Source organism: Trachinotus anak, unplaced genomic scaffold (assembly GCF_046630095.1).
Source record: "Trachinotus anak isolate AG129_WGS33_773 ecotype Australia unplaced genomic scaffold, CSIRO_AGI_Tana_v1 ptg000016l, whole genome shotgun sequence".
Lineage (NCBI taxonomy): Eukaryota > Metazoa > Chordata > Actinopteri > Carangiformes > Carangidae > Trachinotus > Trachinotus anak.
The window spans coordinates 13,805,413-13,832,367 of NW_027273867.1; the positions used below are offsets into that span (position 1 = coordinate 13,805,413).

General features: G+C 40.9%; 1 protein-coding gene across 2 annotated transcripts; it reads right to left on the reverse strand.

The window, feature by feature from the left end:
* Window positions 1-2,212: 2,212 nt before the first annotated feature.
* On the reverse strand, window positions 2,213-26,384 carry fam91a1 (family with sequence similarity 91 member A1). Of its 2 annotated transcripts, none has more exons than XM_071500226.1 (24): window positions 26,081-26,384; window positions 24,489-24,573; window positions 23,693-23,844; window positions 21,970-22,027; window positions 19,837-19,904; window positions 19,432-19,545; window positions 18,753-18,843; window positions 17,267-17,329; window positions 16,887-16,993; window positions 16,696-16,734; window positions 14,248-14,360; window positions 13,488-13,597; window positions 12,852-12,964; window positions 12,659-12,745; window positions 12,332-12,461; window positions 10,013-10,161; window positions 9,172-9,306; window positions 7,871-7,984; window positions 7,643-7,715; window positions 6,648-6,794; window positions 6,030-6,131; window positions 5,711-5,834; window positions 5,514-5,583; window positions 2,213-4,659 (listed from the first exon to the last, which is right to left on the reverse strand). In XM_071500226.1, exons 1-24 carry the CDS (start codon window positions 26,150-26,152, stop codon window positions 4,474-4,476), a joined length of 2,502 nt encoding a protein of 833 aa, XP_071356327.1. In that variant the 5' UTR covers window positions 26,153-26,384; the 3' UTR covers window positions 2,213-4,473. The 2 variants fall into 2 exon arrangements, with proteins under 2 accessions (XP_071356327.1, XP_071356328.1); XM_071500227.1 differs by having other exon boundaries at window positions 12,852-12,961; window positions 26,081-26,293.
* Window positions 26,385-26,955: the final 571 nt, after the last annotated feature.

The following is a 26,955-nucleotide window of genomic DNA, read 5'->3' on the forward strand; positions in this document are numbered from 1 at the left end:
TTTTATTTGTGCTTTTATTTTATTTTAGTTGGTTATCTTTACTGTACTTTGTTTTATTTAGTATTTTGTTTAGCCATTTTCATTTTATTTATTGATTTACTGGTATTTATATATTTATTTACATTTAATTTTTATCATATTTTGCATATTCACATCTTGCTAGTTTTATTACTTTATCTAATTTGTTGTGAATAACACTGTGATCAAAAACCATGTATACAGACAAACCTTTATCTGGGTTTAGTAGGTGAATGTGGCCCTATTGCAAATTACAAATCTACACAGTGTGGAGGACTGTGGGGCTCAAACATCTTTTTTTTTTCTTTACTGTTTTGACCACCTGTCTGTCCTTGAGTGAACTGAAGCTGCACAGTCATTCGCTCCCTCTCAATCTCCTGCTGGGACCATAATGTCTCTATTACGTTTGTAGTGGCTTGTGTCCTGCCTAGACTCGCTCTCAGTTATGGGCTATTTTCTCACCACTGTATCCCACAGGCGAGGGGAATGTGCTCAGTATGCCCCAAAAAATGGCACACACTGCAGCAGCCTCTGTGTGAAAACACCTGTGCTACAAACGTTATGGCTGTGAGTGAGAGGCAGCAAGAGACGCGGTTTCACAGGCTGTAAAGGGAAACAAATGTTCACATTTGTGAAGAAGCGAGACAGACAGAGACACAAACTTTGTTAACAGGGCGGATGAGCCTGAGTTTGACCTCATTACTGAGCTGGGTACCCACAGGAGGGACACATTACAACTGCAAAGTCATTCAGTGTAGTAGATATGATAGAGGACGTGTCTCGACAGAAGCAGTACTCCTTTTCTTATCCGTTCGTCTGGTTTAAACAGGCCCCAGTTAACACAGTGAACTCAGCAGATTAGTTAGGAGGCCTTTGGGCAGCACAACTATGAGGTTAATTAAGAGACTGAGCTTTCTTGGAGCTGCATGGGATCACTTTGTGTGATTTCCAACTCTGTGTAATCCAGATTTAATGTTTTCCCTGGTTAGTAAGATTCAGCCTGGGGGACAGAGTTCAGATTCCTTCATACAGGTTACCATGTCAAGATGGAACCAGTGAATATCAAGTGATTAATAGCTACATTAGCAGAGTGGCTCTGTGGAGCCAGATAGTACAGATAGTCAGGGTCCTTGGAGGATGAACCTCACTGACTTTGGTGATCCCTGTTTCCTGTAGCGCCACCATTAGGTCAGCATTGTAACTTATTAGATGAGAAATGTAAGTCATCTCATCTGCAGCGATACAGATAGACTATTTACAAGTCCTCTTGCAGTCTAGGTACATTCAGTACAAAAGTGGGCATCTAACAGGAACTTTAGCATTATCAAATGAGCTGATAACGATGCAGTTGATTCATTATCAACTTCCAGTTTCACTGATGGAAATGATAATAAAGCAGCAGACAGCAACATGCAGGAGGCCAGTTTAATTACACCATCACTGAGCTTTCACCAATCAAGTTTGTGCACGTACTGTACGTGCACGCAACCTTTTTTTCCTGTCTTCTGTCCTTTGCTCCTATTTCAGTCTGAAGCCTTGCAGCAGTCCCAGTTTGACAATGCATATGATGGGATTCAGAAATAACAAATCTGCAAAATGAATTCAGCAGATCAGTATTACACCTTTCCCAAGCAGGAGGTTTTATATCAGTGTGTGGCTGACGGTGTTAGGGAAGAAATGAAGTGTTAGAGTGGTGACATGCAGCCCATTTGACCGCTTCTTGGAGCATCTTATCCTCAGGCGGCGTGACCCAGTTTTTGCCCCTGGTGCCCCCCCCCGGTGACACAGTGTAATTTGTGGTGCTGAGAAATTACTGAAGCAGGGAGACCTGGGAGACACAGTCAATTAGGCAGGACTCCACCTGTCCGGTGGGGGCACAGCCAGCCACAGACTGAAATGTGGGCTTTTCATAGCTTCTCAAAGGCTTCACACCCATGTATCAGACGTCGTTCTTCAGCGCAGCATCTATTTACATCTACTAGGATTGGTGAACAAGTGTATGTTTGAGGCAGATGGACAGAGCATCCGGGCCGCTGCGTCTTGCACACCATCTGCTCCACCTGGCTTGGAAAACATCTAGCAGCCTAATATCATGTAATGTGATTGGCTACAATTCAGAGCCAGTAGGGGCTGGAATCAGTGGTACAAAACCTCAAAGTATAGATCAGAAACAAAACAACACTGGGAGACATCGTCAGAGAGGAAAAAGAGTTTGCTCTTATTACATATTTATTTATATTTTCATATACTTTTTACATATTTATTTGTAATAATAACATGTATCTTGAGCAGATCGGACATGGAGCAAGGATGGAAGAGGAGGGTATGTTGAAGGAATGTCACTTTCTTTTTTTTTTTAACCCATTTAATTTCAAGACCATCATCATCAACTCAGTCAATGATATCCACAGTCCCATTAAACAAGCTACAACAAAGATTTCCTAAAATATAGGCTGACATATAAAACTAGCATTTTTTTAAACACTGTGGTGGATGTATACCTGGGAGAGGATGGGGAATATCTGGGATGACCAAATAACTGCAACCAGATAACAGACAGGCAGGATTTGGGGGAGGGGGGCTCTTATTGTGAAAGGTAGGTTCGTATGAAAACACACCAAGAGTGAGGTGTACAATACACACGCATACACAACATACACACAACAGTTTCTACACAGTCATCATGCTTCAATGGGACCTCGTGTTAAGTCTTTTTTTTCTATTTCAGCATCACGTTATTAGAAACAACAACCACAAGTGGGTCATAAACTACAGAAGGCAAAGAAAAAAGTCAACTAAATGGGTTACCATTCTAAATGCAATATAAAGTACTATATATTCTTGGAACTGCACTGAAAATTCATAACAGACTTCAGACACTTTTTGGGCCATTACATCTCTGAGAAGCTGGGCAAGGCATTAGCATTTCTATCCCTTGGGTCTGTGACAGCCTTCACAGCAAAGCTGCCTCCTCCTCTCTCGACTACAAACCCCGTTTTTCAAAACATGGTGTAAACAGAATCCCCTGGAGAGTGTAGTGGGATGGCCAAGAGTGCACTGCACTGCACTGCACACAAACTGGAGTCGATCCAGGGAGAGATGCTGGCAGGCGACAGCGGCAACAGGCCTGGGTCAAACACACAGACGTGACTGTTCCCATTCAATCCAGTTAGATACACTTGGTTAAACCGGATCGGCCTCTTGAGCAGGGCTGATGGTTGGTAGTTTGTGACCCAATGTTGTTGACTTTATTGGTTATATACACTAAACCTAATTCACATAAATCATTTGAAAACTTTGCAAAAATCTAAAAAGGCAAAAACTAAACAAAAGCAAATCAAATCAGCTGATTTGATCTGACACCTGGTAGTTTCTGATTGGCTTACACTAATAAGGCAACAAAATAAAAGGAAGGACAGTCAAACAGAAGTGGAAAAAAGATTTTACAGGGGAAAAAAATGGTCTTTGGTGTTCTCTTTCACTGAGAATGAATGATAACAAACAATAAAAAAAACAGCAGTTTCTCAGATGATTTTAAACGGGTCTGAGTTTCCAAGAGGAAACAAATCATGTGCGCACTACAAGGGATCCAACATAAAAAAAAATTATAATAATAATAATTACTTCATCCACAGGTTGGTGAAATCCTGCAAAGTGCAAATTAAAAAAAAATGCCCGATATTGATAACAAGAGGAAAAGTATTTTTTTATGGTACAAGTTGTGCAACAGTATCATGCATCAGATCACTTAACATGAGACAACACAGGGAGGCAGCGGCAGAGTCTGTATTTCGACTCTCTCCTTTGTCTGGCAAGTCCAAATAACTTGGTCCTAGAATATGCATATTATCAATTGATTCCTGAAGAAGTCTGTTCAACACTTCATTGTTTATTTTGTGGGTCATTTTTAGAACATCTATACAATAGTAACCACTTTACACTCCGCTCTCAAAGATCACAAAACATCCATTGATTGGAAGGTGCGTGGGGGTGGGGGGGTAGTCAGCGGAGACAAGCGCTTGTGTTCCAGTTAAATGGTCTTCCTGGTTATATGATGTTTACCTGCATCACTTTTATATAGTGTGATAATAGCACCACTCCAACAGATAACACTGCCTTGCTACGAATACGAGGAATCACAGAGGGAAACATCAAGGGGGGGTTAAAACTAGTGTTGGCAAGGATGATTCCTCATACAGTAGGTAAATCACAAAGTGCTGGCGGGGCTAATTTTCCCATGACTGGATACTGATGATAAAGAGAGGCAAAGTTTATGACTAAGTGTTTCCTTGTGGTCAGATATGAAGATGCAGAGTTGAACCTCAAGTAACGAGACGTGACGCTGCAAGAGAGGGCGGTCCTTTTCAAGGAGATGTCGTTTTTTTTTCCTTGTGACCAAATCTGGAACTTTTAGGGTGGTGGTGGTGGTGGTGGTGGTGGGGGGAGGAGGTTGGTTTATGTGGGTTGGTCCTTCTGCAGGTCTGAGATGTCCAGAGCAGGAGGGGCCCGGCCGCTCCACTCCCTCAGCTGTCCGTCCTTGAAGAGCAGGTTAAGGGCGGGCAGGGGGACACCGGACTCCGCCGGGGGCTGACTGAGAGCGTTCGACACGCCGCTGTCCAGGTCAGAGGGCTGGCTGCCGTCCTGCCAACACAGGGCAAAGGTCACGGATCAGCACACCAGGCAGACAGGATGATACGTGGCACAAGGATTGGTTTGTCGAGGATTAGGAGAACAAATCAGGAAAAGCTAAGTAGAATGGTTCCTGTCTGGTTTACAGTCTGTGCCTGGCAGAGCACGTTTACCATGTCCTTCACCTTTCCTTTCATTTTTTTTACTTTCTGCTTTACATTACTTGTTTGTCTTCTCTCTCTTCACTCTTACGCCCATCCTCACTGACTAAAACACACACACCAATACATCAACAGAATACCTCCCTCATGATATCTCAACCCAACTCTCACATAACCCCTCGTACTACTGTCGCACTCAATTTCAACTGTGATGTCAACTATGTCACACATTTTATATTTGTTTGTCTCCTGTGTATTTCTTTTATTTCTCCTATAATTTCAAGACACCACATGAACAATACACACTACCCTTATGTTTGGGATATTTGTCTTTTATCTCTCAATAAAAAAATTAAAAAGAAACAAAACACTTTAGTCGCTATGTTTACCCATATCTATAAGGGTTTCACAAATTCATCAAGATGCCTGCCGAAGAAACTGGTGTAAGATTAGCAAACTGTATTGGTTTACTGATACTGATTCAAAACAAAACGTTTAATATTTATGGTTGCTGAACTCTTGAAATGTTTGTGTCTAAACAATTCCATTATTATTAATCAATTCTTAATCTTGATTCATTCTAACAAACTCGATCTGCAAAACTACATTCCTGATTGCTGACATTTTCACTGGACACAGTTCTATCTTTTCTCCTCTGTGAATATTCTCAAGTGGCAGCCTGAAGAGACAGCAGCGTGTTTTTACCTGGAATGACTGAACAAAGCTCAACACCTTCAGCGACAGCTTTCGGCTTGAGTGAAGCAGTTCTTGAAGGCTGAAAGAACAACAAGGGCCGAAGTCTAGCACAACGCTTTTCTTTACACTTCTCTCAGTGTTTTAAACAAAAGAGACATTTGTGAGGATGCTGGGCGGCTGTTTTATTGTTTTGTTTTGTTTTTCACCTTTCGTTGCTGCAGAGCTTGTGCGAGGCGATCTTTCGACACACTTTGCGGTTGAGCTCGGAGCTGAAGAGAGGCATGCCGAAGCACAGTTCAAGAGGGACCCATTCATCTTCAGATGAAAGGGCTGAAAGAAAGGGATTGACAAGAGAGAGGAGGAATGGGAATGGCTTTCATTTTCAAGCTGACATGAGACCTTTGTCACAGGTTATCCTTTACTCTCTGCTGTCTTCACCGCCTCATCCAAATCTCAAACATTTGATTAAGTTATTGAAGATATTCTGATGAATAATAAATACATTAACCAAAAAAGTAAACCCACTGTCAGTCTTTCCTTTGCTTTCTCCGTTGTTCTCTTCTGTCACGAGCTCAAAGGACTCAGTGCTGCCATTGGTGTCCAGGCCCCCACCTAGATGGGTGTCTCCTTGAAGAAAGGCAACAAATCTCCATCAACATTAAGGTATTGAAATGTTGTTCCTGAAAATGGTCACAGCTCGATTACAGCTTGAATGACCTTCAGTTAAGAAGCTTCAATAAAGGCAGAACTTTTCAATAATTGCCCTTTTTCTGAATAAATATTAGTTTGACTATAAGCATAACCTGCGCACCGTAATGTGCATAAATATCTATGCTAAACAACATCCTTGATCACTCATGTCAGCAGATTAAATCAGTGAATCTCCAGGTAAAGGCTAAGATAGTTCGATCCATGTCCATTAGCAAAGGCTATCACAAAAAGGGACACAATTATGCAGACAAACAGCATAATTAAAGTGGACTTTGAGCAATCTTTATCTAATTTGCACCATCAGTGCCAATGGCCATCAGAGACGAGCACATTGTTACTAATTCCACTATAAGTCTTGTCTGTTCAGTGCTCACATAAACACATCTGCATGCAAACAAAAAAAAGATGTGTGCTTGCGTTAGATCCCCTCACCTCTGCACTCGGCACTGTCGCTGGCCCTGCGACGGTGCCTGTTGTTGGAGTTGAGCATGGTGATGTAGCCACACTGGTGCTCCAGGTCCACATGTTCCTTCAGCTTCTGCAGCGCTTTGTGTACACACATGTTGGAGCTGGAGAACTCTGCACAGGGGGGGAGAGAGAGAGAGAGAGAGAGAGAGAGAGAGAGAGAGAGAGAGAGAGAGAGAGAGAGAAGAGAGAGAGAGAGAGAGAGAGAGAGAGAGAGAGAGAGAGAGAGAGAGAGAGAGAATGATGCTTCAAGTGTAACCTTGAACTCCAGACGGGCCAAAGCACTCACAATGATGAACGAGACTCCAGAGATAGCACTATTCTGCTGTACTAAGATCTATAGGAATTGTGTTTTTGCACTTCAGGTTGTATTCATCATTCATACACAACATGACACTGAGAACATACTAATATACAGTATAATATTATCAATTTCATATTATTAATTTAATTCTACTGTATACTCAAGAAACGTGACTAAAACTTTAATCCCCCATTTATTATTTCATTTGCAGTACAGAGACATATGACTGTTACATCATTAGATCAGTATACGTCACATTAGGCCATTTTTTAAGTGTTAATTAGTGTACAGTATTTTCAACAATTATAATTCCCCATAGCACATATTTGACAACGACACCAATAAACCTTATATGTGCTTATACCTATACTATGGTATATTATAAACATTCAGTAAAAGTTTATAACCTGCTTAAAGAGATTAAAGAGTAACTAATGTGTTAAAGGTTCCATATTCAGTTTTCATGTTTTTTTTCTTTGTATGACTCAATAAAATAACAAACATTGTCCATAATGCTTCAAAAACAAACGTGGCTTAGTTAAAGACTTACACTCAATTAGTTTTATTTGACTGAATAATTCTTTATTAGACTGGCATATCATGAACACATATATTAGCATAACATATGTTACAGCTTTAGGCACAAAGAGAACCCTACCTGCCTTCAGATCTTCCTCATCGAAGGGGAACGGGATGTGAACTGTTTCTCCGTGGCCATGCATACCATGACCCTGAGGGTCACACACACAAACAGTTTATATGTCAACACAGAGAGACTTGGTACCAATTACACAACATAAGTAAATGCATCGATAGCATCAAACCCCTCATAGAAAAATCAAGCTTGTGTGTGTGTGTAGGTGTGTGTGTGTGTGTGTTTTTTGACCTGGATGAGAACAGCAGAGTGTGTGAGAGCATCATTGAGCATAGTCAGCACGTTGGACGTCGGGACAACTCCGGGGTCGTGACCCCAGGAAGTGATCAGCAATCTGTCATAGACCTGAACAGAGTAAAAATGGTTAAACAATGAATTCTTCCACAGCAGGTAGTAACTGAAACCATCATGGGAGCACGTCTTCCCCCTGGCAGCTCGTCACTCAACATAAAAAATACTATACATTTATACATTTTTTAATATAGCACAGATTTTCAGGTAGTAAGTTAGGAAGGCAGAAAAAAAATGGAAAATTAACACCAAAGTAGGGGAACTAAATACACAAACACAGATATTTCAGTATCTCCCAGATCTATACAGCTCTACATTTATCAAGTTCTTAATTTTATACAAAACCTGTCTATGGTTTATATTGGAAACAGTTTAATCAAGGGAAGCAAAAAACAAGAAAGAAGCAGCGGAAACCTCAGTCCTCCAATCAAAGTAACATGTCAACTTGTCAACCTCCCACAATGGCAAACATTAACTGATTAAAATAATTAAAGCTCGACTGAGGCACTGATTTTACCTGCTATGATGTTAACGTGGCTCTGCCTGATTGAGTCTGAACTTTGCCAGGAAGTTAAGATATTATTTTTACTTGTTTTTTTGTTTTTTTTAAATAGCCGTCTTATGCTCTGAAAGTGTTGAAGGGGTAAGAAGTCTGGTTTTTAGTACAGTTATATTCAGTGTCGTCTGAAACGTGAAGAGGAATACATGCTGCTATGTTTCCATAAAGTGACCCATTTGCATGATATTACCTGTCCTCCCCTGAGAATTCACCACATCAAATTATTTTTTGTTCCCTGTCTCACATTCCCAGAATAGTTAATAAAATTCCAAGACCACTGGGAGGCCACGGAGGAGGAAAATGCAGGTGCACAGTGGGATGTGACTGTGACTCTGATGAACCTGGTGCTTTGATGAAAAATGAAGGTTGACGGGGACGAAGGAAAGCCTTGAATTGTACCTCCAGTGCTCTGATTACCTGCTCCTCCAACTGAAACAGCGAGGTCAAATTTTTAAAGGGCAAGTGTCAGAGAAAAGAAAGAAACAAAGAAAAGAAAGAAAAACTACCCGGACGCGTCTTTGATCAGAACCAGAGTACTGTTTCTGTAATCACATGTGTGGCTTTTCTTATCTAATTTCAAAGAGGTTTCTTTTGCTTATATCCGCACTGGCACACATTTACTTATCCTACCGTATCCCTACATGTATTTAACCTACCTGATTAATTATTAGTTCAGACTAACCTGGAATATGAGCGGCAGTTTGCGGAGCCTGGAGCCTTTGGAGAGCAGCAGAGATGGCGGGCCTTGGCCAGTCACATGGTACAGGTACAGCTTGAACCAGATGGAGCTCACCTCAGGGATGGCTGGGCCAATGTGCTGCAGGGAGAAACAAACACACACATGTACTCACACACGAGTGTACAGGAGCAGAACTAATGCTCCTACATGTACACATCCTCAGACAGACATTTCTCACATAAACACACACTCGAAAATGAACAAAAGAGCAACAACAAGCACAAGGAGGAATATTTGCTCTTATGTCTTGGATGCAGAAATTGAAGCTGCTATTAGAGATGTGAGCAGAAAACAAAGAAGAATTCACTGAATTCCACTTCACTGAGTCCTGGTGGTGTAAGAATAAACAGCAGCGTGAATGGCACAACAAGAGTTTAACTTCTTTCCCTCTGTCGCTCTGAGCTCAGCTAGAAATCTGGAGTGTGGCCAGGCAGAGGAATTACTCATGAGCCTCGCCTCCTCTCTCCCTCCCTCTTCTCTCTCCCTCTTCAGTCTCTCTCTCTCTCTCTGTATAGACTTGTTGTTGGGGCAACTGCAGGCTGAGCACTCACAAAGCGTACACACACACAGTCACAAATCACTCAGGCCACACAAGTGTGAACACACAGCGAGAGGGCAAACACAACCACACAAAACACACGAGCATAAGCGCATTAACTGTTGACAAAAACACAAACACACAGAGCACTCTCACATCCTAACACGCACACACACAACATTTGATCCAATATTCCAGCATGCCACTTAGTACCCCCGCTGATCTCCCTCCCTCCTGGCATCATACCTGAGGCGTGCAGCTGCTGATGGGTCTGATCTCATTGCTGAGCGGCGCCATCGAGACCAGAAGCTTGTAGTTTTTGTTGAGGACGCGGCTGCAGGTGGCCTGGTCCAGACCCAGCAGGCTCTCACAGCGCAACATGTCCAAGGGGAATCCTAGTCATGGGGGAAAAACAGGGGACAGTGGCAACTTCTGCACAGGATAGGCTGAGAGCCAAGTGCAAATCATTGGGTAAACACATGTGGTTAATACTCTTGTATCTTCTATATAGCGCATTTCTTTCTTTTAAGCATTAGAGCAACATTTTGGCTAGCCGTTTCCCCCTGTTTGCAGCCTTTATGCAAAGCTAAGCTAACCAGCTACTAATACTTTTACCAGACAGATGCGAGCATGGTATCAGTCTTCTCATCTGACTCTCAGGAAGGAAAGTGAATAACCACATTCTACAAAATGTTTAATTATTTCTTCAACCTAATGGTCTTGCATTCATTTAAATGAAAAGAGGCAGAAGACTGCTGCCAAGCGCGGCTGCATCAGACAGTGACGCAGCTGAAGAGCAGTGGATCACACACAGTGTAGATCCTTCCTTTCTTTGCAGCCGTGGTGTTAAAAACAAGTAGTTCTCTCTGAGCTGACGTATGTAGAACGTCCTCTCAAAGGACACAAGTTTCATCTTGGCATTTTGGATTTAATAATCACACCACGCCCCCTACAGTAGATATAAATAATATAGGCAAGAGGTGTCTGTGAACTGTTGATAGTGATAATTAACTGAAAAATGATAAGCAGAGTTGAGTTTCACAGATGTATGATGTGAGAACTGACTAAAACCCAGCCAAAAAGGTTAAGATGTTTGTATTTATTTAACGCAGAGATGAACAGTCCCTTATAAAAGTCAGTTTATGTGATCAGACCGCTGCTTCATATTCACTACTTTCAAACTTTAGTTTTTGTACAACAGCAATTTACCTCCATAGTGAACATCACAGGCAATCATTAACTAACTCTATACTCTTATACAATGGTGAACAGCTGCAGCAAAAAAAAAAGTATGGTTTGTTGAGAATTTACAAAAAGTATTTTTGTTGGCAAGATAAATTTCACCATTTTCCTAAATGAGCAATCATCACTAGGCTTTTTGTATCATTAGGGGCTTAGTTTAGCTTCAGGCAGCAGGCTCTCGCTGCACTCACTCCTCAGCAGAAGCCTGGAGCAGCAGCTGAGGAGGACTGAGAGATAAGACAATCAGAAACGAGGCACACAGCCAAACCAAACAAACAGCATCTGGTGGCACAATGGTAGCTACATGGAAACTCAGAAATTTGCTTTGTCGTCATTGGAGGACTTGCTCTCTGCTGCTCCCTCTAGAGACACGAGTAGAACAATACAGCTTTACTTCAGAGTCACATTATGCCTTTTCATCCAGAACCACATTCAAGAAAAACTGTTCAGACACAGGTGAGAAACAGACACCCAAGACTGACACAAAGATATAGTCTGACCCTTCCTCTGTGTTATTCCCACTAAAGATTCCAGCCTTATACACAATCTAAACATTTCATTATAAGTTATTGATTTTCTAAGACCACAAAACAAGGTATCTGAGTAGGAATCATTTAAAGTAGTTGTTAGCTGCAGTTGTGGTACTGACAGTTCAGAATATCGTTCAAATAACAGAGAGTCAAGATAAAAAACTGGGACAAAATGTTAAAGAGCTACTGATTTTTCTTTTCACCTTTCACCTTTGATTCAGGTAAACACTTACATGAAAAGACACATTTCTGTCTTTTACTACAAATGAGTCATCAGAGTCATCTGTGCTTTCAATCATACTCAAATTAATACACACATGATCAAATGAAAATGTTAACAAGACACCTACAGGTGCTGTTACCCTTCGTGGTTAAAGTGAAACTGCATCTGTCATGTTACATAGTGCAAATGTATTTTACATGAACAGCTTTAGTCCTTTTAATTGTGTGCATCTCTTGTACACACACTCATTCACTACACACCACCTGGCTCTCACAATAAATTTCAGACAGTTCATGTCACCTGAAAACTGACTCCAGCGAACAGAGCACAGATAGAACTGTAGACAAAAATATGAGTTTCTATTTTGTACACTTGCTGTTGGAGCCGGGAAGGCAATGAGAACCCAAAACCAAAACCAGAATGCCAGCTGCATGATAACACACAAAACCAAATCTGGTCTGCAAGCTGCCTATTTAACACATGTATACCACGTGCAGGTGTTTGACATCTGGGTCTCACATGTGGTTACCCATAAACACAATGAAAAAGAGAGTGTAACTGTCTAGTTACCTATATTTGGGATATCAGGTCCCTGGTCCTGAGTGAGTTCTTTGTTGTAGCGCAGGAAGAGGATGGTGTTTTTCAGGGTCAGAGCGTGGTCAAAGTAGCGCTGGGCCTCGCCCTCTGCTGTGCTCTCCACCTGGAGTCACAGAAACCACAGTGTTTGTGTGCATGCATGTGACACTCATGTGAGTATGTACACATCAAGCTATAAATTATTTGCTAAATCAATTTTGCAGCCTTTGGTTAATCACTGCAAATGACTTCTGACAAAGGCTTCACTAAGGAAAAACACAAATAAATCTTTATTTTCTTCGTTCTAACTGATGGTCTCACCTTCTCCAACTCAGCCAGGAAGCTGTCCAGAGTCTCATCAGACAGCTTACCCACTTCAAACATGGTCACCGCGTGACTCTTCAGGTTCTGAAAGACAAACACACAAAATTAAAATAATTATGTTTGTAATACGCCTTTTAAACACAAGAGTTTGTGTGTGTGGGTGTGTATTTGTTGGCATCCATTCACTAACCGGAGACAGGTTGCCCATCATGAGGAAGGCTGTAAGGGTGGAATCAAAGAGGAAAGCGATCCTCTTGGTAGGTGCAGCTGGGATGCTCAGGCTGCTAACGCTGGCTGTGTCTGCTACAGAGACAGAAAAAAGACGCATCACAAGAGCAATAAGTATATGCAATAAGATTAATGCATGTAATAGCACAACTGTATGGCTGTTATCCCTCTTAAACTGAGGACATCAGCCTGTGATATTCTGAAAATGAAAAATGTTTGCAACGACCAAACCATATCTCGTTCTCAAGTAGATTAGATTTAATTGATAATTAACATGTAAATGTGGCTGATGAACGGGACACTTTCATAATATCCAATTTGTTAGTTCCAGCAACCCAACAGTAAAAGCTTAACATGCACAACAGAATTAGAATCAGACCGAAAATTAGACCATTTCAGACAAACACCTGTTAATATGAGAATGACTTTCAAAAGCATGACCAAGCTTTCTTAGGGATTAATTAGCACTGCTGCTTCAAAACTTCTGAAGTAACATTCAGAAAGTGCTTTGTGTGCATTCATCAGCATGTGTATTAATTTGCATAGATTGCTGAATATGCTTGCAAGAGTATGTGTGCCCATGTGTGTGTGGAAAGACCTTGGTCTTCCAGACTGGTGGTGTCAGTGTCAGTGGCAGAGGAGCCTCCCTCCATGACAGGACTTCCCTGCTCCCAGGAGAGCAGCATCTTCTGAGGGTCCATGGTGCTCCTAACACAGAGACAGGAGGTACTAACACCACTACTCAAGCATTCAACACACTGTAGTGTTATATATTTATATATATATATATATATATATTTTTTTTTTTTTTTAATCAAATTTTTTTTTGTCAATGCCAGAGGACAGATTGAATATATCAGGGTATTGTGTATTCAAATCATTAGCCCCTGACCGTAAAGGTGGTTTAAATCTTTCAATAGTTAGAGAATGAAATTTTTCCAGAAGGACAATTTGAAGGACTTACAAGATTGATGTAGATAGACAAATGGATTCTGTCCCTAGATTGAATTTTCTTTGACCACATTAGACATAATAATTCTCACATATGTATGTTCTTGGCTGCATCACAACAGGCCAGGCCTATAGAGTGCTGCAGGACTAAGCCCTAAAACCCAGAAATAAGTCAGCATTTTTGCAATTTGCCATTGTTGTAATTACTATAAAATACAAAAGTAAGGAAAGTTAGTTTTCCTTTGGTGTTTAAAAATTATTCAAGTGTAAACACAATTTTCTCTCAGCAACCGTCTCAAATTTCACAAATGAAACTGAACTTCCAGTTATGGGATGACCGCAGATCACATTAAGGTGTCATATTGCTATTGGCTTGCTCTGTGGAAGTAATGGATGGATGCACATACTTGAGTCTGTTGACAGAGGGAGCGTTCTTCCAGGTTGGGTGGAGCTGGTCTGAGCTGAACACCTGACCTTTCTTTACAGCAAACCCAAGGCGACAGTACATGGACACTGCATTCTAACCAAACACAGCAGAGACAAAATATTGGACTTCATTACTGTTATTATTTGACTTTACTACTGACATTGTTTCCCGCTGCAGTTACAAAACAACTCACGCTACATTGCCTACATTTAGTCCAAACAAACTGTTCCTCTGTATGTTAATCCTTCTTTTCGAGAAATACTTTCTTTAAAAAGGTGTAAAGTAATTCTGGGTGGACGTTATTATTTAGCTACAGTTTCAACATTTCGCATTGCAACAAACAGCCACCTTAACAAGTATTTTATTCTACTATCAGGACTTCAATGTGTTTAGAAATGGCTACGCTATCTGGGGGATATCTACACAATGCGTGAAGGTTATAACAGTGTAGTCCCAAAAAACGAGGCTGCTTTGATGGACACAATGGTTTGCTGGTTATAAGAAGATTGCTTGTGTAACATATGGTCAGTTTCTCCTGACATCAGTGCTGAGTTATGAGAGTCTAAAAGAGATGAAAAACTACCTGAATAATCTTAGGGGTGATGCTCACTTGATGAGCCACAGCATGTACAATAAAAAGTCATTACTTTATGTCCAGTGACTCAACCAGTCTCAAAAAAGGAAGAAAAAAAGGTACTGCTGTGTACTTTCCACTTAAGATTTGGCTAGGCTTTGCCATTATTTCCTGGATATATAGAGTCATCAACTTGCTGTTTAATCTTTTATTCAAACTGAACGGGGTACCTCAGTGAAGTATGGTAGACTTGATTGCTTTCTACACCTTGACGCACCAGAAGTGCAAACTGAAGTCAACTCTTACTTATTCTCTCATCATATCAAAAGAAGCACAGCAAAGAAATTTTTTTCAAGTGACTTAGGCTATGAGGTAGTCATTACATGAGAGAAAGTTAAACTTAAGTCACGATGGGAAAAGTTCTGCACAAAAGGAGACCTCTCAGACATCTCAATCATCCCTGACGTTACAGGAGAATCACTGCCACTGCAGCCTTCAACCACTTCTATGAAGTGCTACCTTTCAGCAGCAGGAATGAGATGAGAGCGAGGGACAGCGAAGTTCAGCTCTTCACACCGGAGGTCATAACACTGACAGGGAGTTTGGCTCCATGTCTGATAGAGAATGAATAGGAAACTGGGGGAAACTGGGTCAAACTTGAGCACCAATTCAACCGGAATGGTGGTGTTCAGCACCCTGGAAGAGTCAAGGTGCATGATGGATCTAATCTGAAACCATGTGTGTGAGTGTCACAGTATAACTCTCAGGTGTATGCAAGTAGGTGTTAAGAGTAAAGCTGCCATATTGTGCAGAAATACCTACTTGCTAGGCTACACTGTATCCCTGCTATTCTCACAAATGTACTATCAATTTCACTTGAAATGGCCAGAGCAACAAAAATAACAGCAATGCCAATGTACTACTATAATAAAATGACATAATATATATTTATCTGACAAATTTCCAGAACCCAAATTTAATTGTAGTATACCTTTAAAAAGAAAGCAGGAAAGAATATTATTGAAAAATGGTTTGAATTTTTTCACAGAGTAGATGCCAAACTTAAATCTCAGTATCTGGCTCCAGAACATCAATTGGAATAAAACGAAGGAGGAGAGAGCGTTTTCACTTTCTTTCATTCAGTCCATTGTGAAAGTATTTTGCATAAAACTATGAAAATGTCCTCATAAAAAAATCTTTACATAATTGTCCTTTACATATTACATATGGATATGATACAACTGTATGATATAGTGCACTATCTGAGTATTATGTATCTTTATGTAATTATGAGTTATCATTTTTTTATCCTTGCTGGGAATCTATTCAATGGAAAGTGTTTTCTTCTATTATGAGTTTATAACTTTAATAATGTTTTTGAATTAGTTTTCACTGTATGTGAGGGGGAGTGTTTCCAGATGTTGGCTATAAATCTGTCATGGGCTACTACCAAATAAACTGGTAGGACAGAGGTTTCTTTACTCTCTAATGGCATAAAAAGTGGTTTTCACTGTTGATCAGGAGAATCTCTGATCACATTCTGCTAGTGTGAACAATATATATATTTATACTTATGTTCTACAGTGTTTTATGTGTTTATTATTGAAGATATTCATTCAGTTTCCACAACACTACACTCTGCTGCACTGTGTGGCTTGAAGCATAGGCAGAGGCAAAAAGTCTCTTTAAAAGCCACAGAGGGACCAGAGAAAATTACCCCCCTTTTGCCAGTATCAATTTTGAAAACGGTGCAATACTTCTCAGATCTACCGTTTTCCATCTTCTTGTGAAAAACAGTACTTTAGTGTATACATTACAATAGACTCTCACATTCTGCAGCAAGTGGACACCCACCTTCACTAAGTCCAAGTCAATCTCCAACACATTGGCCAGCTGAGAGTCACAGAGGGAGAAAGGATCAAGAGGAAAAAAAAAAAGAGCACAGGACTCGGTTGAAAAGTTGATCAATGAACACACAGACACAGTCATATTACATTTAATAAGCACAGCAGGAGAGCACAATGAAACACATTTCTAAAGCCTACCTCTGCTACGTTTGTCTGCTCATCAATGGACACAAAGATTTTGTAGAGAAGCGTTTCAAAGTAATCGCCCTGGACACGGTTCATGACAAAGCCCTCCAGCGGGGGCACTGAAAAACACAAACAGTGATGAACAACTGTGCAAAAAGTTCCACAGGTTTTTCTTTTCTTTCACATTCTTTTATTTTGCTGTTGATGTGTTTTGTCTGCTTCTCTTTTTTTAAGACTGGATGTATCTGTAATGACACAATTAGGCATTGCAATGCAAGTCTATTAAGCAGAGTGCTCACTTATGTTCCCACAGTTGTCATTTAATTACATGCAGTGTTTAGTCAAGGTAATTATGTTCAAACACACACACTCACGCCCACACACAGATGTACCTGAGATGCAGCTGTCATCAGATATGGGAACATCCAAGTAAATGAAGCCCCGGTTGTACAAGCCTGCAATAAAACAACAAAAGTACAATAACACATTATCATGTTTGTTTCTGTTGCAAAAAATGGAAATATTTATAAAATAAACCATCTATATACTATCTATCTATAAATTTGTCTGAGTAGAACAGAAAGAGCAGGCATTCAAGAGCAGTGGAAAAAATAAAATCAAATTTAAACAGCTACTTGGACTCAAATCGCTCTGCATCTCCTGTGTTTAATTGTATTTATTCCCTCTCAGTCACCAGCACTCCAGTGGCAGAGGCTCATCACTGTCAAACTCTTCTCTAATTATTATTTAAACTGCATGGACACAACCTCAGTCCCTCTGCTTCATCTTTTAAATTCACACCAGCACACTGATGAGGATCTTATTTGCCCATGTTAGAATTTCCATTTAATACACCTATTTTTTGGTATTAAATGATAAGTTTCCTTCTTGTATTTCATATCAAAATCCCATATTTTCCTAATTAAAATCCTTAAGTAATGGCTTTGGTAGATGGAGCTAGTTCTGCACCAGTGGACCTCAATCTGAATAAACTGCTTTTCATATTTTATGATCGCCATCACCCTATTTCAACGTTTTGAAAGGAAATATATTCAATAGACCGTTCTCACTGAAGACGTTTTGAAATGTCAAGGTGTAAATAATAAAATGAATGATAGCTGATTTCCATTTAGTTGCTTCAGGTTCAAGGTCCTGGTGTTGTTCATGCTGGTTCGCCATCACATTATCATGGCTCACTGAGACACCTCAGTAGAATGGAGCCAGCATTATTGTTATTGGTAACACCTGCACTTTCTCTACTATGACCTGTCACAGTGCAACATCAGATCTACTACGGCAGATCTCAAAATGCTGTTTCACAAAGACTGTGAAGCCAAACACAAAACAGCCCCTTGTAGGCAGTTTGTTTCCATAATTCCTAATGAGACAATGCTTTGTGCAAAATCTTGCACCACTGCAAAGTTTCATTGTAACCGTTCTCATGTCTTATTAAAAAGAAAGCACACTCCCGAGGCTGCGCAATGCAATTCACACTCTTTTGTAAAGGAAGTGAAGATGGGAGGTATTTTATTTTACAGTGGTGTTGTAGAAAGGTCCTGCATGTTTTTAGTCCACCTCTATTTCCATGTATGGAAGTGGGGAGACAGAATTATTATTAGAAAGTACCATAAACTTAATAGTGTTAAACAAGAATAAGGAATATATTGAATATTTTTAACAGACTGACAGTGGAAAAGTAGCTTGTGTTATTAGAATTAGATCAATATACAAAGCATCCACAGTAGAGTAGTACAGTATTAGCAGAGAATTAGAAAGAAAAACTATGGTATGGTATAAATGTTATTGAAAAGCCATTTTTCATAGCCTAGTGACTAATGCATGCAGGTACAGTTGTATCAACATGTCACAGATACTCACTTAAGACTACATTGTACTCCATTGATCCAGCCAGCTGAGGACCAGAATCTATCATCTTATCAATGGCTTTCTTCTCTGCTGGAGAGCAGATCTGTAATCACACACAATAAAGAGGCCACGTTAGAGTACACCTGTAACCACCTCCAGTGAGCAACAGTGGTCGTGCAGCTGCTGGGAGGGATGAATACATTTGCATGTGATAACTGTGTGCACTGTTTTGCAGTGTTGCCTTTTTATCTTGTGGGAAGCAGAAAAACTGTTGGAAACTTGGCAGATATTTATTTTTAGTCAGGTGAGATCTCAACACGCTGTGAGGGGGCTCATGGGATGAACAGCTGTAACTTGGAGGGGAACACAGTCAAAATTTCAGTGAAAGCTCAGTTTAAAAGTCACACCAATACTCAAGGTCAATTATACATATACTGTTCATACTACAAAGGGGACTGATATTAAAAAAAATGTGTTCCTTCCTTTGTGGTTTTGCCATTGAAACTTAAATAAATCTGACGCCCCTCTTTTCCTGAAAAACTATATCCTGTTATTCTCTCTCCTCCCATCCTGCCAGTATGATATTATCAATCCCAAACTGCTATCACTACAAATAAACGATCTTAACACATGTCTATTATCAAATTAAAGCGAAACATGGAAAAGAAAAGAAGCAAAGTTCTTAGCTCACCCTGATATCGTCCTCGGTGATGTAGCCCGTCTGTGCAACCCACCATGGCTCCACAGAGATCTCTACTGGTTTGGCTGGTAGCAGGTCCCGCGCCGATTTCCTACGGAAGAATTTCTGACAAAAAGACCACCAGGTGAGGAGAGCTCAAATCACCGAAATCAACTGTGAAGTATTGACATTTTGATTATAAAGAGTATCATGGAACAAATTTCTAAAACATTTACTCAGACATTCTTGAGCTTATTAAATATTACAGCGATTGTAGTTACATTTATTGGGATGTGTTCTTACATTAAATATTGCTGTGCAGTTTGTTGTTAGAATGCCAATCAGGCGAAGTACGGCTGGATTTAATATCCTATACTCCAATTTTGTATATATTGCATATATCTTAACATGTCTTACTTTGGAGGATCTGCACTGGTTCATCAGGTCAATGTACTGGTTTCTCCCAATGCCAAGCAGCCGCAGACCTGTGGGACGATGGGGAAAAGAGTGAGTCAGTAAAACTCAATCATGCCTCAGTAACTGGCTATGAAATTGTAATCACTGCACATTAACCCTGCAGAAAATAAATCTGGCTGCAGTGCAGCTGCAAAAGTGTCCCTGGCATTTTTCAATTACAGCCACTGAAGCTACAAGAAAAAAATGGAGGAGAATTACAACAAGAAGTAAAGTTTGAAAATGAGTTTCTCTGGATATTTCCAACTTCATATTGGAGAGTTATTTCAGCGAATGAAGGTGCTTCGCAAGCGGTAACAGTGACTCATCCAAACTCTGCAGAGAGTGTAGGTCCAAACAAATACCCTCTCTGAGACAATGCCCTGAAACAAACACACACACACACACGCACACAGCTAATCCATCTACCAACATACACATCTAACAACAAAAGTGGATGCATACATTTTTATCTGTATTCAAATGAACCTGTACATTATGGATCTGAGGAGATGCTGGGCCATACTGGAAAAGTTTTACAGTCAGTATAGTGCAAAGATGTGCAAATTTCTCTCCTCAAATCCCACCTTGTCACCTCCTCTTGCCTGTGCTGCACAGGCCTGGAAGGGGCAGAGCAAAATGTGCTGGGACGGCTGCCAATGCAAGCCGGGACCAGTAGGGACGTTCGCATTTCAGCCTCCTAACGCGGCAGAATCCAACATGCGTATCCTGCTGTTTCACCAAGACACAGACACAACACACAAACATCCACCCACCTAACCCTTCTCTCACACACACTTTCACCGTCTCTCCATCCACCCACTTCTGCATGACACACTTCCAAAGCTCCTCTGGGGAGATTAGAGGAGAGAGGCCCCTCCGAGCAAGGCTCCGACAGCCTGCTGGCAGCCTTCTGTCTCCACAGCATGAAGGTCCTGTACTGCCAGGACTCAGTCAGTCACAGGCCAATGCCAAAGCCTGTTTCACTTGACAGCAGAAAGTCAGGGAACGCTTCAGCTGCCCTCACTCTTGACTTTCAGCTCTGACGCAGTCTTAATTGTGTTTTGAGATGATTTCTGAAGAATATGGCTCCTCAGTGATGTAGTAACACATCAGAGAGGCGACAGCTTTCTTTTTTGAGAAGCAATTTGATTTACTATAAAATAGGATTTAAATCATCCAATCCAAAATCCACTTGGCAGGTGCTCTGATTTGTTTATGGAAATACAAAGAAATCATTTGTGTTTATTAGTGATGCTAGTCAGGGGATATTAAAATCATGTCTGTTATAGAGAAAACCATTGTGGGAGTTATTTGTTATTGAAGTAGTAGCTATTTTAGTAGAGAAGTACAACATTTTCTAGGAAAACTCAAGCCTCCCATGTATAACAAACCAAATATGCTCTACTCGCCAAAAGGCTGGCATCCAGGTGCCAATAGCCTGGCATCCAGGTGCCAATAGCCTGTTTTAAAAAAAAAAAAAAAAACTTTTTGATTAGATTAAATTTATCCTTGAATTGCACTGTGTTAGAAATGCAGTTTCACAAAATGAGAAAATAAAGTAAATTCATTTACCAATTATTTTCCAGATTAGTTGGCTTGTTGATTAAATGCCAGAAAAGTAAAACATCAAGCCAGTCTAAAGGTGGCATCTGCAAATGACTGTTTTGTCTGACTTGAACACTTAAACAGTTCACTTTTTTAAAATAGAGGCCAATTAATTTTCTGTTCCTATATTACCTTGTCCCTTAATTTGCAAGGGGCAGTAGAGAAGAACTGATTTTCACTACGAATAATACAGCAAAGTCAAATAACCATTAAAAGATCTTTAAAGTTTTATAGTTTAAAGTGCCCCTCCAATGACCCCCTGACCCTCAGATTTCTGAAAACTTTGCATCTTTTCACAGTCACTGCTCTACCGCCCTGTACTCTGATGGCCTGTTAAAAACTAGAACTGGGAAAAGATGTAGAAAAGAGACCAGAGACACAGAGTGAGTAGGTGTGGGAGGAGATACACAGAACCCCAGTGAAGTCATTTCAACAGCTTGGGGAAAAGGGGGAAACTGAGAACAAAAAAAATAAGGGGAAAGAACTCACAGTCAGCAGCAGTGAAGTTGGGCAGGGAGTCGTAACTCTTCTCACTGTTCATAATATCCTGAAGGAGCAAAAAAAAGAAAGGAGAAAAGAGACAGGGAAAAGAAGAATTAAAGTCATTTTTCCTCTCCCCTTTCTATGTCCCCTGTCTCTGATTAATAACAGGATTAGCAGATCTGGGCGGCCATGCTAATTTCTACTCCCCGTTTTCATTAAGTGCTTAAGACGGATTATCAGAATATGACATAGCTTTCAGCAATTTAGTGGCCACAGTTAAAGCTCAGTCAAGTTTAGTTTAGCAAGCAGAGAAAAGTGGGTGAGGCCTTTTTAAGTGAGCTAAAAACGAAATGGTTCATCTTTATTCATGTTTGTAAGTGAAGTCATGAGAAAGAACATTTTAGTCACATCTGTTCTGATGAAATGGGAAGTATGCTAAATGTGGAACAATCGAATGTGGCAGCTAGCATCTGCAAACACACAGCATGCACACACACAGGATTGTGAAGTAGTGGAAATACACCTGAGGGCAATATGTACAGAAATGATACAATAAATACATAACTTAAGATAATAATAAGACATAATAAATATCTCTAATCAGCTTCAAGTGTAATAGAACAGAAGTAATCATTTAGAAATCATAATATTATATAACACCCCCACCATGTGAACATGTGGGCTCAGTCTTTGAAATGTAATTGAGAAATTCAGAAGTCAAGGAGAAGCCGGCTGGTCATAGTCTCTGACAGACTGGTTCTCCGTGAGCCCGGCTGTGACGGCCTAAAACAACAGACTGAGCTTTATCAGTGGGAGTGAGCCGTTGTGCAGGCAAAGCCCAAACTGACTGCAGAACAAACAACAGAGATTTTCTCTGGGTGTGTTTGTCCTGGGATCAGTCTTCTGTGTCTTCATGAGCGGCTACATGAGGCACTGTCACTAGGCACTGACTGACACCTAGTGCCTGACTGATGCCAAGACTGCACATACAATATTAAACCACACGTCCCTCTACAACAGCAGAATATTTAATAAACCAACTGGATTTATCTCATAATGAAATGGGTGTTATGTGTGTGTTACAATGTTTCACCTCTCTTTGGCATGCAAATAAAACGTCATGTTTCCCCCCTGTACAGACTGACTATACTGTAATGGTGTGGCTGCACAAAATGATGCCTTTTAGTAGATCTACTGAGGAGTATGATACAATATGCTATCTTGACATTGTTGGTGTAACAAAGAACACACAACACATGACAGCACAGTAAAGCTGTAAAAAGCTCTGATCCTTCTTACTGTAATAGTTTCTTGGTTTCCCTGTTTTGTCTGAAACTTCCATTTCTGCAGCTGTTTCCAGGGATTAAAAAATCGAAGACATTGTTCAATTTAAATGAACAGAGACTGGATGTTTCCAAACCAATTAGAGAATCTTTGCTGCTGCACAACAAGCATTTCTGCTCTGTTCCTTTGAGTTTACCCAGCTCATTGTTCTGACAGCGCAGATGAAATTCTGAAATCGCCAGTGTTATTGTCTTGGGTTTAAGAATAAAAAAACAAGACTCGCGAATCAGTGAGGGATTTCACATACTGTGTGCACAAAGATAGATGTTCAGGTGTGAAAGAACCCGCTTACTGAGATTATGATAACACAAAAAGTGTCGAAGCTTAGCCACATCAAACACCAGTCTCGCCTGCTCTATTCTGCAATGCAGCCTGAGTTCCTCACCTCCATGATTCCTATGTAATATGAGAACGGAGTGACTCGCAGCCCTTTGACCATGATGTCAGAGAGGTGGTACGGGTACAGCATCAGGTGGTCCCGGCTGTACTTCAGGAGCTCCTCATAATACTTCCGCTCATCCTTCCTCACATGGCGCACTGCTCATAAAACACACACACACACACACACACACACACACACACACAGCAGTCAGGTCACAGCCAGGGGTTAGTGTTTGCTCATAGCACTTCTAGTCAATCTATGCCAGATCAATCCAGGTTAAAAAAAGGAACATTGATCCGGAACAAGCTGCAGAAGGTCATGAGGGAAATAACACAATTGATTAGATAAAGAGTCATGGACTTTCTACTTAACTAGTAGAAAGTCCATGATCAATCACTTTCTCGGTCATTGACAAAAAGTATTCTTAAGCATAATGCCAATAATATCTATAATATAATACAAATGCACCAAGAGAGGAGACGAGTATTGCTGAATGTATCTGTGATAAAACATGTTTGTCTTGCAAGCTGATCTGGCCTGGTGCAGTTGCAGTTAACACTAAGCTGACATTTTTTGACATACACTTACACTAATGCAGAATAAACAATTAAATATATCGTACCGTCCTGACGGTAGGATTTATAACAGGACTGTTGTATTAGGATGTATTCGTTTAAGCTAAATGTGCCTGATAAACTAGCCACTGAGATTACATTTGGCCAATCCAGAAACCTTTTATAGAGCCATAAAATGCAAGAGGATTTAGCACTGGACTGGTGCGATGGTCAAACTTTCTTACCTAGGTTATTGCGGAATCGCAGCTGGTTGCGGATGCTGTACAGCAGCACATGCTTCTCATACTCGCGCTGAGAGTTCCCCAAACTCTGCAGAAAAAACACAGCACACAGGTGAGGACCACGGCTGGATTAACCGACTAGGGTGCAAAAAAACAAGATCCTCGCCCCGTCTTGAGCCCCTTTTCCTTCCACTGTGTGTGCGCAATGTGTACAGATTTTCTATGCAAGAATATGTTTTGCATTAATGTAATTTGATTTAACACATAAGTGTTAAAAATATTTAAGATGTAAACACAAAACTAAAACATTGAGGGTCTAAAAAGTGTATTTGGACACAGGGACCCAAGATGGGGTCTACAGTTCAGGTAATAAAGCAGGTAAAGCTGATATTGTGCTTTAGTAGTGCATACTTCCAAACAGATTTTCTAGAGATGCACCAACCTGATATGCCAGATAACTATCAGCACCAATACTGATCCTATTAAGTGAGTCAGGCCTTGGCCTTAACATGACTGATGCACATTAAATTCACTTCCTTTATCAATGTCATTGTTGAAGTTAATGTTTTTGCTATCGGCCACGACCGCCAAACTCAGTCCGTAGTGTCACAGCAGTCTCTGGCCTCATTACACCCAGGCTTTATGGGGAAAACAACACTGATATCAAATCAGTACTCGCTATTGGCAGAACTGAAATACCAGAATCAGAAAGAAAAAAAAAACCTGGAAATCGGTGCACTCCTAAAATGATCCATTACATCTGCACAACCAAGCTGACACACAGTAAGCCTGAAAGTCTGGAGCTGCCCAGTTTTTCTGTTTGGTAATTCATCTTTGGTGAGGATGCACTGTGCTGCAGGCAGCTGGAACAGCAGCGCACAGCTACTGTACACCAACACTGTGCCCGCCTCCTCTTGGCCACGACATGTTCGCGTAATGGCACAGGATGATGATGATGATGATGATGATGATGATGATCTGTGCAGACTATTGATAACACCCTTCACGTTTTATCCGACATTGCAATGCTTGCAAGTGAACACCCACGCATCAAAATCAGGTGGTGCCACCAATCGAGCAGCCATCAATGCCTACAATCTATGATGCTGTCATACTGATTTCCCACACTGTAGCTCTACTTTGCTGCTCTATTCCGCTATACATCCGTTGCGTGTGTCTCCGTCCTGGATGAGGGATGCCTCCTCTGCTGCTCCTCCTGAGGTTTCTTCCATTTTCCATTAAATTATTATTTTTATTTTTATTTTTTTCTTTGCGGGGGAGTTTTTCCTCGTCCTCATTGAGAGCATAAAGGTAGAGAAAGTCGCAATTTGCATGGAGCAAATTTATGCTTTGTGATACCGGGGGACATAAACGAAACGTGACTTGAGTCGACTTGAGTCATGTGATGCCAGTGCGTGGTAAAGAGGAGGCTGTAACAGCGATGGTCAGTCATGGCTCCGGCTGAGCGGAGAAACCCCCGCAGAGGAGGGGAGCGCCTGGGTGACATTGACAGGTTAACCCCCGCTCCCTCCCTCCTCACCCACCCCACTCCCCCCTGCTTCGCCCCGGCCGGAGGAGACGTTAAAACACGGTACCTGCTTGACGTTAGCGGGGAGCTTGGTCCACGGGTAATTCTGCCTGATGTGAAATTCCACGTCCGTGTTCATCGCTAGCTAGCTAGCTGGCTAAAAGCGCAATCCCTCGAAACGGTCACAAACGGGCTCTCGGGCAAGTCCACGGTGACTTTGCCCCCACCCCGACACCCGACACACAACCGAGCGAAGCGGCCCCACGATTTGCGGGGATGTTTTCTCCGGTGATTATTTTCCCTTCACAATAAACGGTCACTTCCTTGTTGTATTTTCGAACGAGCCGTTCGTCACGCTGTTGGCCACAGTCGTCACTTCCTGCCGAGGCGTGACCGTGGATGTGAATGGAGCTGGTGACAAATGAGAGGTGACTGGTTATGACACTTGATCACAGTAATATTTCACCTCCAAAGAACTGAGTTTTATTATTATTATTATTATTATTATTATTATTATTGTTATTATTATTATTATTATTATTACTATTATTATTATTATTATTATTATTATCAGGACAAACATAAGCATTTACATCATGTGGAGCAAGATGGGGCCCCACTGACCCCCACCCCCACTCCACTACACTGTACACTGCAGTTTCACTACTTCCCCAAACACCCAGGAACCAACCAGTGACAATACTGATGATCGCAGTGGGATTTCTGCCTTCTGCATAAGATGAAGCCAAACTGTGCCGGCTTGAATTTATATGAAGAAGCAGTTAGAGTATTAAGAGATGGAGAAATGGGGATAAAGGGGATAAAGAATGCAAACTGTGGTGGAAGCAGTGAGGAAAGTTTAGATGTGAGTCATATTGTGTGAGTGAGTTGAAAAACACAGACAGCCATGTGCACTACAGCATCTCACCTGTAAAATAACAG